The sequence below is a fragment of the Sarcophilus harrisii genome, chromosome 5 (assembly GCF_902635505.1).
Source record: "Sarcophilus harrisii chromosome 5, mSarHar1.11, whole genome shotgun sequence".
In the NCBI taxonomy this organism is placed as follows: Eukaryota; Metazoa; Chordata; class Mammalia; order Dasyuromorphia; family Dasyuridae; genus Sarcophilus; species Sarcophilus harrisii.
This window is the reverse complement of record NC_045430.1, coordinates 107,076,625-107,089,194: the sequence shown is the minus strand read 5'-3', so window position 1 is coordinate 107,089,194 and position 12,570 is coordinate 107,076,625. Positions and strand designations below refer to the sequence as shown.

Sequence of the window (12,570 nt, the reverse complement as noted above, 5' to 3'; positions counted from 1 at the left end):
AAGTAATTTGCTCACGTAGCTAATGGTCAAAAGGTAGATTCAAACCCAAGTCTTTCCTGACTCCAAATATAGCACTCTTTTCATTATACCACAATACTTTTCTCCAAGAAGTTTTCATGACCTTAAACAAACCCTATCCTCCCCTCCCCTTCTCCATCTTTGTGCTTTAGTTTTCCCTGCTGGCTAAAAAGAGGAAATAAAACCCTCTCTGTTTCAAAAACATGGAGAAGGGAGGAAAAGAAAAATTACTAAAACAATTAATGTTAGAGAGAACAGGTCATTATTTATGGGACTCCCATCAAGTGAAGCATGGTCTGGACAGAGACATGATCTACCCTCCCACCTAATTAAGTCATTTCCTCTTCTCTGTCCCAACTCACATCAACTGTAGGAGTTTCAGGAGGCCTCTCCAACTTCCTAAGCTTAACCTTCTTGAGCTTTTTGCCAGGTCGTCCTTCCTCACCCCGCATTAGCTCCCTAAAGAAGAGAGAGCTTTAAATGCCTGCCCTTCCGATGTCTCTTTCTCCCGTTCTGAAGTCACTCAAATATTCACTCACCTATGGTTCCAATAGCTCTGCTTGAATAGGTCATAGTCTTGCACCTCTACATCTTCACTCTCCCAGGATGCCTGATCATAGGGCAGGTCCCTCCATTTGATCAAATAGTGGACATGACCCTTCTTATCTACACTGTGGCACCAAAGAGAGAGAAAGAATTGTCACAGTAGGAAACCCCATTCTCTTTGTGTTCTTGAGATGGACAAATCTGAATAGCACATATTACAAACTAGGAAATGCATATTCTGCCTCTGGGGATCAACAAGCTCTTGTCCTCAGACCAAATGCAACACCACCCACTCCCTCCCTCTTCTAATAGCTCAAACATGAGGATTCCTTTAATATTTATTGCACATTTATTTTGTATAAGACACTGACAGACTTTTTACTTGTTCAATCTCAGGAACAGAAAAAAGTAAGTCCTAATTCTCTTTCACAGAGATCTTATCCTTCCTGCCTCCCCCCATTCCCCGCCAACCCCAAGAACCCTTTAAGATCTCTATGACAACTATGAGCTTTACTAGTACCTGTGGTTGAGGATACGGTGGATCATCATCCACTCAGGTTTAATCCCATAGCGGTAGAAACGTTCTTCCATTTCTGCAAACTTGGGGTCCTTGTTCTTTCGTTTACGGCTTTTTTCTTCCTCCCCACCAAAGTCACCAGATGGTGGCTCATCCATATCATTCTTACGCTGGTAGTTACGGAACATCACTTGGCAGTGAAGCTCCAGCTATGATCAGAAAAAAAAAAAGAAAGCATCTTATCAAATAAGATATTATTTTTTGTCTTGGGATATTATCTTTCCCCTTATCTCCCAGTTCTTGTATGAGAATACATGCAGCCATTCTCACTTACCTGTAGTTCTGACACCCAAGAACAGTGCCAGTAGGACATGCCTTGCCATTTCACAAAGAATTGCCGCTCAGGTCGCCCCTCTAAAGGCTTAGGAGAAGGGGTATTGGGGTCAGCATCAGGGGGTCGGGGCACTGGTGTAGGGGATGGTGGCTGCCCCCATTTCCAAATCAGGATCTTCTGAACTTTACCTTTCAGTGAAGGGCACTAAGAAAAATAACAAATACAAACACATAGCTCTAAGGAGTAGGCCTAACATAGCCTATATATATCAGTACAGTCAGTGGTTTATCTTCTGCATGTTTCACACCTAATTGCTTTTTACCAACCAAATGTCTAGTTCTCAAAAAAAAAAAAAAAAAACAGGATAATCAAGCTTGATGTCAACAGACTTGGCAAACTGGACTTATGGAAAATTAGAGAGCATTATGTGACTCCAATAAACCAGTATGAATTGATAGGATCCCTGAAGCAGTGTTGAGACAGGGACAGGAACAGAGTGCTCTGCTCTAGTATGACACTATTTTAGTACCGACTGGACAAAGCATTAACCATCCTGCCCTACACCATTCCAGTATTGGCCCAGATGAATCCCAGAATCACCAGTAGCCTAGGGTTTTATAAAAGGGCCAAAAAAGTAATTTCCCTATTTCCTGATCAATCCCTTCGCGTCTTTACTCTCAAAATGCTTAGGTATCACATAACAATAAAGCTGTAAGTTGTGAATTGTACTTCCCCACCACCACCACCACTTTCAAGTCAGGCACTCACTGTGCAACGAGGACAAAGCCATTCGCCGTTGGGGATCTCTGGGAGTGGGGGGTTCAAGCAGTGGATATGGTAGGAAGAGGGGCAGGTATCACAGCAGAGTAGTTCCCCACCATCCTTGCAGACACGGCAAAACTCCATGTGATGATCATCCTCCTCCTCAGGGTCACCACCAACTTCTTCTAGGATTTCTTCACCCTCAGAGTTGTCCTCCTTTGCTTCCCACTGGATACCTTCCTTTTCCTGTAGTAAGAGATCACAGCTAGGTCCCACCCCCCCCCCCACCATTCTCAATCTATCTCTTCCCCCAAACTAGTTCCTTTCCCCCAAATCTCACAAACTTCATCCCCATAATCCCCACAGAATACAACCTCCCCCAAGTCCAAAGGGGTCCATATGTGATAGGTACTCACACAGTGTGGACAACTCCATTTGCCCTCCGGGGCCTTCTCCATGTCAGGATCCAGGCAGACCATGTGGTAAGCACGGGGACAGGTATCACACAGGATGATCTCTCCTCCTTGCTGGCACACTTCACAGTAGTCCTGGTGGTCTGTCTCATAACCATCCACAGCAGTCACCTCCTCCTCGCCTAGGCAAGGAAGAGGGGAAGCCCAGTAAGTAGCACAACCCGCCACCCATCATGATACCACCCCCAAATCTCAGTCCTATTTTTAGGGGATTTGAGCCCTCACCAATATCCATACAAAGACATAAGAGAAACACACCTTTCTTTTTCTTTTTGGTAGCTCTAAGTTTCTTGCGGCTGCGGCTGCTCCTACTAGTCGAACCATCTGACACGGAGTAACTGTTGATACTGGCATCATCAAAGTCAGATTCCACATCCAGGTCATCATCTTCACTCTAGCAGGATAAAAGATATCAGAGAGCTAGAAGCCCCAGCCAGGGAAAAGATGTATGTGGTGAGGAAAGTACCATTCTCACCTTTCAAAGAGAATGTTAGCATACTAGAGGACAATACTAGATGTCTAGCTTAACATTTCTGCCGACAACCTCCCACACTTATATCCATTGCTGTATCCTGTTCCAGGGTAGTTCCTCCTTAGGATTTGGTGACCCTACCACATGCAGATTCTCACCGAAGACCTCTTGCGCTTAGAGCCAAAGCCTCCCAGTTTGATTTTCAGGGGTGCCACCTTCTTCGGTTTGGGCTTCTTAGCATCAGGCACACGGGGGCTAGCTTTAGGTTTCCGTCGGGCATTGGGACCTAAAAGAAAAGTTGAGTCAAATGCAAATACCAACTCTCTAAGGCGTCCAGAAGTTTGCCTTATTGACTTTATTCCCTCATTCACCTTTAATATCTTATTTCTGATTCTATCCCTGTTATCTACAAATATGTCAGGTTTATCACATCCTTTAAAAACACACACACACACACACACACACACACACACACACAACCATTTAACCCTATCCTACTCAAAGTACCAATCACCAATCTCCTTCCTTCCCTTTCACTGACAAACTTTTTGAAAAAAATCATCTATGCTCACTCACTGCCTCTATTTCCTCACCACCCACTCATAATTCTCAAACTCTTCCATTCTGGCTTTCATCCCACTACTCCACTGAAATTTTTCTCTCCAAAGTTGCCAACAACTTAACTACTAAATCCAATAGCATTTTCCATCCTTCTTGATCTCTTTAGTTTGACTCCTGATACCACTGCCCTCCAACTACCATATGTACCTGGATATTCTTCCTGTTTTTATAACACTGCTCTCCCCTGATTTCTCCTTCTATTTACTTGATTGATCTTTTTCAGGCTTCTTGGCTAAACCACCTGCCATCTTCTAACTCCAACTTCTAACTCTAATTTCTAACTCCAAATAGTGGATGTCCCCCAGGACTCTGTCCTTGATCCTTTTTTCTGTGTCTTCTTTCATGATAATTTCACCTGACCCCATGAGCTCTGTTATCACATGTACAAAAATGACCCACATATCTATGTATCCACTCTGCTCTTTCCTACGTTCTCAGATCTACATCATCAATTACCTGTCAGACATCTCCACATAGAAGTTCCATCAGTATTTCAAAAACAGTAAGTCTAAAATAAAAGTTGATAATCTTTTCCCTACTGAAAAACTCCACTTTTAAACATTCCTATTTATCCTAGTCACCCAGAAGTTATCCTTACTTCTTCTATTTTCATTTCCCAAATCCAATCAATTATGAAGACCTATTAATTCTGTGTCTTTAACATTTCGACCTAGATAGTCTATCAGCATCTCAAACTCAACTTGTCCAATTAATTATCCGGTCCTATAAATTCATCCATTCTCTTCAGTCCAAATCACAGAGCTATCATTTTATTTCCACCCATCAAAATCTTATCTAGGCTACCCTGAGAGACTGCTGTACTTACTTCCAGTCCTCTTCCCCACAATTAAACTAATAGTTCTATAAAAGATCTGATCTGTGCCCCATTCCTTTTCCATTCAAACCCTTAAGTGTCTCAACAGGCAATACCTCAAACAGTTCTACCTCCTTAGACTGGCAGTAAGATCCACCATCATCTAACTCCAATCTTATCAAATTACTACTTCTCTTCACACTTTAGACTCTAGCCAAAGCCGATTAAATCAGTTTCCAAACGATGTTCCTCATTCTTGAAATGTTATCTTTTCATCTCTCTTGTCAAAATCCTTGTCTCCCCGCTTCAAGGGTCAGTAAAATTGGCACTTCTGCAAAGTCTTTCCTGTTACTCCCAAATGTCATTGCTCTTTCCCTCCTACATATTGTCATACAGAATACATCTTCCACTACCTATCCCCCCCTCCCCAAGAAAATACAAGCTCCTTGAAGACTACTCTGCTTTTCTAACTTATCCCCTGGACCCAGGCAGAACCTTCCATGTATGGTACTTAACAGAAGTTTGTTGAACATATTGGGCAATAGATTAAAAAAAAAAAAGACAATCCTCCTTACAATAGGTCTAAACTAGGTCTATCAACATTAATTTTCCCTAAACTCAACATAAACCTGAGATTCAAATTCAACCTCAAAGATAAGGAAAGACATCTACATACACCTATCTTATCTCACTAACCTTTACCCTCCTTGGTTTTGGCCTTTCTGATGGGTACTTCCACAGGGGGTGGAGGTGGAGCAACTTCAGTTGCAGTTACCATACTCTCCACTACAGCTACTGCTGCCGCAGCTGCAGCTGCCACTGAGGCCCCGGAACTGCCCTTGAAGGGGTTGTTGGTACTGAATTCTCGCCATTTGGCTCCTAGAACCATCATCATCTTGGAAACTGCAATCTTGGGGTTCTTAGCAGCAATGAGAGGTCTGGGGAAGGATGAAAATAGACATTGGTTGATAAAAACAAAATAGCAAGACTAGAGACTGAAAAAGAGTTACATGCTCCTTCCCTTCCTAAGGACTCCTGAGTCTTAGCTTAAATACCTGACAAACTGGCTGAAGGCCTTATAGTTGGTAAGAGTTCGATAATCTTCTTCTGAGAACACATGGTCAATGTCCTCCATGCCCCAATCTTCTAGTAGCTGACCTGATGACTTGGGCTCCTAAAAAGGCCAAGGGAAGAGAATCAAAACCCTGGCAATCCTTTCAAAGGTACATAATAGGAGGTAAGAAGGAACCCTTGAGAATCAAAATACTACCGTAAGGGGAAAGAACTAGAAGTTAAGCTTTTTACAAGAGAAGTCTCCTAAGGGACTATTAGATGTCAAAAGAGAAATAAAAGGAATGAGAGGGGGGGGGGGGGGGGGGGGGGGGGGGGCGGGGTCGGGGGGGGGAGAAAAGGGTTCTAGGCACCTTTGAGTCATCATCATCATCATCTTCTTCTTCTTCCTCCTTTCTCTTAGACTTGCTTTTCTTCTCCTTCTTAGGTCCAAGCTTCTTCTTCTTTTTCTTGCCAGGGGTATAGTCACTGCCCTCGCTGTCTGATCGCAAAACCATCTCATCTTCTTCCTCCACAAATTCAGGCCCCTCCCCAGAACTGTCTCCCAGCTGCCGGCATAAGAGCACACGCTAGAACAGGGAGGGGGAGGAGAGGGAAAGGGAGACAGACACACACATGCTACACACATGCTGGCTTGGGACAGCCACCTGGCTTATCCCAGACCTTTCCTACACAACATCTACCCTCTACACACATCTTCCCTATCGCTAATTCTCCTATTTTTCCTCTTTTCCACCCTACCTCCATTCATACCATACCTCAGCCACCCTCACTCACCTCCTTTTTTTGTCGTTTGCTCTTTGGGATTTTAGGGTCCCGAGGTTTCTTAGGCTTCTTCTTCTTTTTGAGTTTAGGAGTCTCTGCCTCTGATAAGTCTTCCTCTGGGTCTTCTTCATTCTCTTAAGTAAGTTCATTAGGGTAAAATGTGGAGAAGTAGCAAGATAGGTAAATGTTAGGACTCAATGCTGAATCTTCAACCTATAATTTCCTCAAATTCTAAGGGGAATCTGCCTTCTTCACTCTCCTCCAGAAGTCCAAGGAGAAAAGCTGTATGCATATTAACCAGGGCCACTACAGCAGGTCAGCCACCTCTAGCCTATCACAGAGCCCCAGAGCCACTCCTTAAGAGCAATTTTCTTTATCTACATTAACATAGTTTCTGAATTAAGGTAACTATCAGGGAAAGTTAAAATAAGTTCCAATATTCTATCAGGATACACTCTAATTGACAAGATATCCCTAACCTGGGAAATTACACCAGCTGAGAGGTAGGAGATACAGCAGCATGCCTCTTTCTCCAATAATGTTCTGAAAATATGAGTCCCACTCAGCTTCAGGTTTTCCTGTAGCCACACCCTTAACCAGCCCCTTTGGGCCTCTGCTACTCAGGGCAACCAGAGCCTCTGGATCTTAGGCTCAACTGCCAACAGCTTCCCCCAAAACACCCCACCAACCCCTTCCCCAATAGTTTACTCCCCCTTCTTTCTCACCTTCAAGCGCCTGCTCTCTTGTCTCCCCTGGGGCCAGTAGCTTACCCTCCTCTGGGGCCGAGTCTAATCAACTGTTACTACTCCCTCCAACCCAGCCTTCTCCCATCTGGCTACCCCCTCCCCCTTGGCTCTGGGCACACTAGCACAAAGCCTAGGGTTATATACAAGGCTGCTGGGCAGGGTTAGGTAAGAGGGGGGCATTAAGGGGGGAGGAGAAGGACAGATGTTGCTTCCTTTGTAACAGAAATCCATGTTAGCTCACTTACTCCCTTTCTTCTCTGGCCACCTCCACCCATCATAGAAATGGTAAGAGAGGTACAACTTAGGAGAAGGAAAATGGTTCCTGACCACAGAAGCCACCTAGGGCACCCGGCTTGCCAATACAGGGCAGACAGGAAGTGTTGGGAGGTTCAAAAGGGGAAAGAAATTGTCCTCAATAAGAACTTTCCTGTCCTTTCCTTTCCTTCCCTCTCTCTCCCTCCCCTTTCAAAAAGTCCCTAGATGCAGGTCTCTTACCCATTTTTAAGTTGACATTCTTCTTGAGAGGTCTCAAGAGAATGAAAACCAGTATAAATACACAAGGGACAATTGATAACAAAAGATTGAGTTACACTGCCAAAAAAACATCGTTTTAAAGACCAGAACATAGGTAAGACGTTGAGAGTAACTCAAACACACAATCTCCTTGCCACACTTCTGATATTCCATTGTTTGTAGTAGGAATCCATGGCAAGAAGTTCTAAAGCACATCCTACAATGCCACTTTCATTTGAATGGATACCCAACAAAGTCTCTCATTTTCCTCAAGTTTCAAAGACTCATACGTTTGTCCCAAGGAACATAAACAACATTCTTCCTCCAATTCTATACTAAGTTTCTATCTTCTAATCTCTGGAGATCTACCCCTTAAGCAGCCTCTGGCTCTTCCCTCCCAGGACTAGACACTAGAAAACAGACCTCAGGTTAGACAAAGCCCCATCAGGCCCCCTAGCCTACTTAGCTCAGGATCAGACTAGGCTCAAGGCAACCCCTCCCACTCTCAAGGGAACAGGACACCGGCCTAGATCTCACCAGGAAGAATAATTTTTTGGACGGCCTTTTCTGAACACTCCTATGTTATCCTATGAACAACAACATCCCAGTTTCTTCTTTTTAGAACCCCAATAATTCTGAGAGGAAGGCAAATGGCATGAGGAGGCAAGAGGTGCACCCTAGTCCACCCACAAATACTCCCCAATATCTCAGGCAAAGAATGTGCTGACATGGCCAACATCATACAAGTTGAGATCTAGAGGAAGATTTGGGAAAGGGACAGGAACGGGGTGTGGCAAAGTGGAAAAACTGGGTCATAGAACAGCTTGGGGCAGAGTTCATCTTGGGAGTCTATACAGCTTCCAGCTAGGACAGGAACAACCCCAGCCCTGGGGACCAACAGAGGAGGAGGTGGGGGAGAAAGGGAATAATTACCTGTAGTTTACCTTAGTCTCTAGGCCACAATCTACTGTTTGTCAATAAGAGGCTAGGACCACCCTACTTCCTCAGACAACAGGACAACCTCATTTTACCCTAGCCTATACATGCCAAAGAAGTTCAAGATGTGGCTCTCCATTAAACCAGACTAAAGCAAAGGGCAGGGAAAGATAGGGATTGACATACATCCAAACAACCATGAAGGGAAGAGGCTCCACTGCATATATCCCTGGCTTCTAACTTCAAAAATCACAAATCTAGAAGCATCTAAGTCAACCCAGTTTTTGTCAAGAGTAAAAATAAATAAATAAATAAAAATAAAAACAAAAATAAAAAAGATAGTCACTGGGGAATCTAAGCCAGAACAGAAGCCTTTAGGATGGGGAAGATGCCTGGGTCAGATAACAGAAAATTTACAACAGCAAGAGCAGTTTATATACAACTATATGTACTTTCCATACATTGTCTCACATGAACTTCATAATAACCCAGTGAAGTTAGTTCTACGTCTTTATCTCCATTTAATCAAAGACAAAAACTGAGGCTCAGGGAGGTTTGGCTGGCCAATGATCACACAGCTAACAAGACAGAATCTGAATCCCAAGACTCAACTACATTGTCTCTCTGATGCTTCAAGATCAGATACAGGAAGAAAGTTCACATGAATAGACAATAGTGAGGATAAGAAAATCTGAAAATGGGGAAAAAAAGAAAAGGAGAACAAAAAGGCCAGTTTAAGGACAGAGAAAACACGAGAAGCACACAGCATCCTCCCAATCTGAGCAATGAACCAAAGCTTTACTCCTCAGGACCGGTCAGTACCGTCTCCGGAATGCACAGGGTAAATCCAACATTTCAATTTGCCTGGCTTAAGGACCCACCCCAAACACATATAACACACCCCTATATTTTCTTCCCCTCCACCAAGACAAACATACTTTCCCAGACACAAGGTCTTCTGTTAAACATTTCTTCCTTAAACAGAATGATGGACAGTCTTAAAAAAGAAAACATGGATTCTTTGCTACTCAAATGTCCTGGGGGGCTCCTCTGCTCCCCAAATCCTCAACTTTGTCTTCCAGATCATTAGCATATTCCCTCAGCTTTCATTCCCCAACCAAAACACTCCAGCAATTTGCCTGGCTGCAAGTGCTCCATATCCCGGCTGTGAGCGAGATTCAAACTTTGCACAGTTCAGTCAGCTCAGAGAACAGAAAACCGGTAACTGATCACTGGCTAAAAATAAACTGAAAAAGAGAACCCAGCAATCCCTGTTTATACTTTCCGAGGCGGCAATAACCCCTACTCCCAAGAACCTACCAGATTTCAGAGATGCTTGGCCACTCTCTCCCAAAACCCTAAGGCCAAGCCCCAAAGCACTGACGGACCGTAACCTAAGGTTAGTGCTACCTCACTCATTCTAAGTTTCACATACAGCAGTATCTTCATCTCACCATGAACTCAGACCCTACAACCGGCACAAATGGGCACTAGATGTCATCTCCCAGACATCTCAATCCACAATGCCCAAGGCAGAAACACATGGCTGCCATCACCCTCTTTAAGGAGAACTCTGCAGAAGAGAACCACTCCCTCTGGATACCCTCCCACCTCGAATCCTGCAAAGAGAGGCATTACCCAACCGTGCCCCAAAAGCGTCAGTTGCAGAAGGCCCCAAATGTCTTCTCTTTCCCAGCCCCTGGCCCCTTCAGAGCCCTTACCTGGATGGGGTGGGGGAAGGCTGTTTAGAAGCACCTCCATGTCCTCTTCCTCACTGCCTGCTGAGCAGGGGGATGGGGAGCCCAGGCCCGAAGCCATCCCCTTCCAATCCTGGCCAGGGAATTGGCCCAGCTGCTCCTGCCTCCGGCCTGGGGCCCTCTGTGCTGGCCCGAGTCACTGTGCAGAGGAGGGGGGGAGGGGGGAAGAGAGACAGAGAAAGAGAGAGAACAGTCAGTGACGTGCACTGTCCCTGTCCCCCTCCCCCACCCGCCCCCACCTATTCTTTCCACCCACCACCCCACCACCCCCCCCACTCCCCTTGCCACTTGGGCCAGACAGCAAAACCCACTTCTGCTGAACTTCGTTCTTCAGCGTTTCAGGGTGGAAGGGGGAAGGGTCCGGGATCGTACTCGCTCCTCATAGGGGAGGCGAGGGCCAAAGGTGGGGCAGGGCCAGGAAGGAAGGCGCCCTCCCCTCCTCCAGGACCCAGCGGGCATTGTGGTGGGAGGACAGCTGAGGGCCATGGGGAAGAAGGGGCCTGCGCTGAGCGGGCTACAGGGGAGGGCTGCGAAGGGGCGATTCTCGAAGGCAGAAGGTCACTGGGGGGCGGGAAGGGGCTGCTCCCGGACGCCGGGGAGGGGTCAGTCTCCACAGCGGGCAGCTGATCCCGGGAGCTCTTCAGCTTTTCCAAGGAGCCAAGGGAAGGGGGCGGGTGGAGTCTCCAGACTTGAGCACGGTCCGGAGTGGGGAGCAAGGGGTGGGGTGAGGGTCTGGGGACTAACCTAGGGGAGGGGGCCAGGCCACGTGTCCCGGGGAACAAGCTAGCAAAGGGCAGCAGAGGAGTAAGCGCCTGATACAGTAAGAAGCCGCCCCTTCCCCACTGTCCTGGAGGGTGGAAGGGCCCCACGGAGGTCCGAGAAGAAGCCTCGAAGCCCTGGGTGGGGGAGGGCCCTGCTCCCCCCGAGTCCTCAGGGGGCCGGGGGGGGGGGGTAGCCAGCCGGTTTTGAAGGGGCTTTCAGCGCGAGAGGGGAGGGGACCCCTGGGGGAGTTTCGCAGAAAGGCAGTGTGTGTGTAGGGGGTCTTTCCTCGGGGACCCCGCCCCCTCCTCACCCCGGAGCCGCGGGGTCCAGCTCTATGTAGCTCTCGCTCCCACTCCAGCTCCTCCTCGCCGCGGCCGAAGGGGGGAAAATGGCTCCGGCTCCGGCTTCGCCTCTTAAAGGGCCCGAAACACCGGCCGGGAAATCCCACAGCCCAAGCCCCGCCCCCCCGCGGACAGCCCATAATAACCCCAACCAACTCCAACCCTCCCCAGTCCCCTTCCCCCCACCCTCCACCTTCCTCCCTGGGTCTCCCCGGCAACGCCCGCCCCCTCGTCGCCTAGGCAACCGCTGGCCCCGCCCCTTCATCGCTCGCGCGCGCGTGTCACCAGAGCAACCGCCCACCTCCCGGACATCCCATAATACTCGTGGACTCCCCCACTTCCATACACATGCATGCCAGAGTTAGGGACATCCCATAATACTCAGTTCCTTTGCAACTCAACCCTTTCTCCCCAAACATCCCATAATAACCATTCTCTTGCCAACTTCCCCACTCTAACCCCCCAGGATTGACATCCCATAATGATCCCTCTCACCCCTCCCTCTCCATGGCCATCCCATAATAACCACCCCTCCCAGCACTTCAGCCTTACATCCCATAATACTCACCCCCCATCCCCCACAGACATCCCATAATAACCACCCTCAATCCACCCCCAGTTTGACATCCCATAATATCCACCCTCGCCCTCTGCAACAACGGCCATTCAGGGCCCCTTCCCACACACATCCCATAATAACCAGTCTCCCCCTTTCTATAAAGACATCCCATAATAACCAGCCCCCTGGTAGCAACCCTCAGCCCCTCCAGGCTAGTATCCTCTAAATAGTCTCACCACCACCATCCCTATCCTTTACACACTCACCCTGTAGTCTAGCAGCCCATAATAATCACCCCTCCCCTATATGCAGATGTCCCATAATGATCAGCACCCTCACTGTCACCCCACAGATGGACATCTAATCACCTCTTCCCTCAAAACATCCCATAATAATACAAGTCTCCCACTCCAATCCAGATATCCCATAGTAAACACCAGGGGCAGCTGGGCAGCCAGACATCCCATAATAAGCCCAGAAACAACCTAGTGTCACATCCCATAATATCTCGCCCCCCCACACACACCCTTCCAGCCAGGCAGCCCATAATACTCACATTCATA

At 47.1% G+C, this 12,570-nt stretch overlaps 1 protein-coding gene across 6 annotated transcripts in view; it reads right to left on the bottom strand.

Moving 5' to 3' along the window:
* Positions 1-11,558, bottom strand: part of CHD4 (chromodomain helicase DNA binding protein 4) — a 34,264-nt gene extending 22,706 nt beyond the window's left edge. For 2 of the 6 annotated variants that reach the window (XM_031938277.1, XM_031938278.1), the window contains exons 1-14: positions 11,418-11,558; positions 10,310-10,484; positions 6,406-6,527; positions 5,982-6,197; positions 5,613-5,731; positions 5,254-5,495; positions 3,281-3,408; positions 2,909-3,044; positions 2,594-2,772; positions 2,184-2,423; positions 1,416-1,619; positions 1,085-1,290; positions 558-689; positions 381-477 (exon numbers count right to left, since the gene is read on the bottom strand). In XM_031938277.1, coding sequence (XP_031794137.1) covers positions 381-477; positions 558-689; positions 1,085-1,290; positions 1,416-1,619; positions 2,184-2,423; positions 2,594-2,772; positions 2,909-3,044; positions 3,281-3,408; positions 5,254-5,495; positions 5,613-5,731; positions 5,982-6,197; positions 6,406-6,527; positions 10,310-10,406 — 2,118 coding nt within the window. In that variant the 5' untranslated portion in view covers positions 10,407-10,484; positions 11,418-11,558. The remainder of the gene's footprint in view (positions 1-380; positions 478-557; positions 690-1,084; positions 1,291-1,415; positions 1,620-2,183; positions 2,424-2,593; positions 2,773-2,908; positions 3,045-3,280; positions 3,409-5,253; positions 5,496-5,612; positions 5,732-5,981; positions 6,198-6,405; positions 6,528-10,309; positions 10,485-11,417) is intronic. The other 4 variants (XM_031938282.1, XM_031938280.1, XM_031938279.1 and 1 more) reach the window with 4 other exon arrangements.
* Between the last annotated feature and the right edge of the window lie 1,012 nt (positions 11,559-12,570).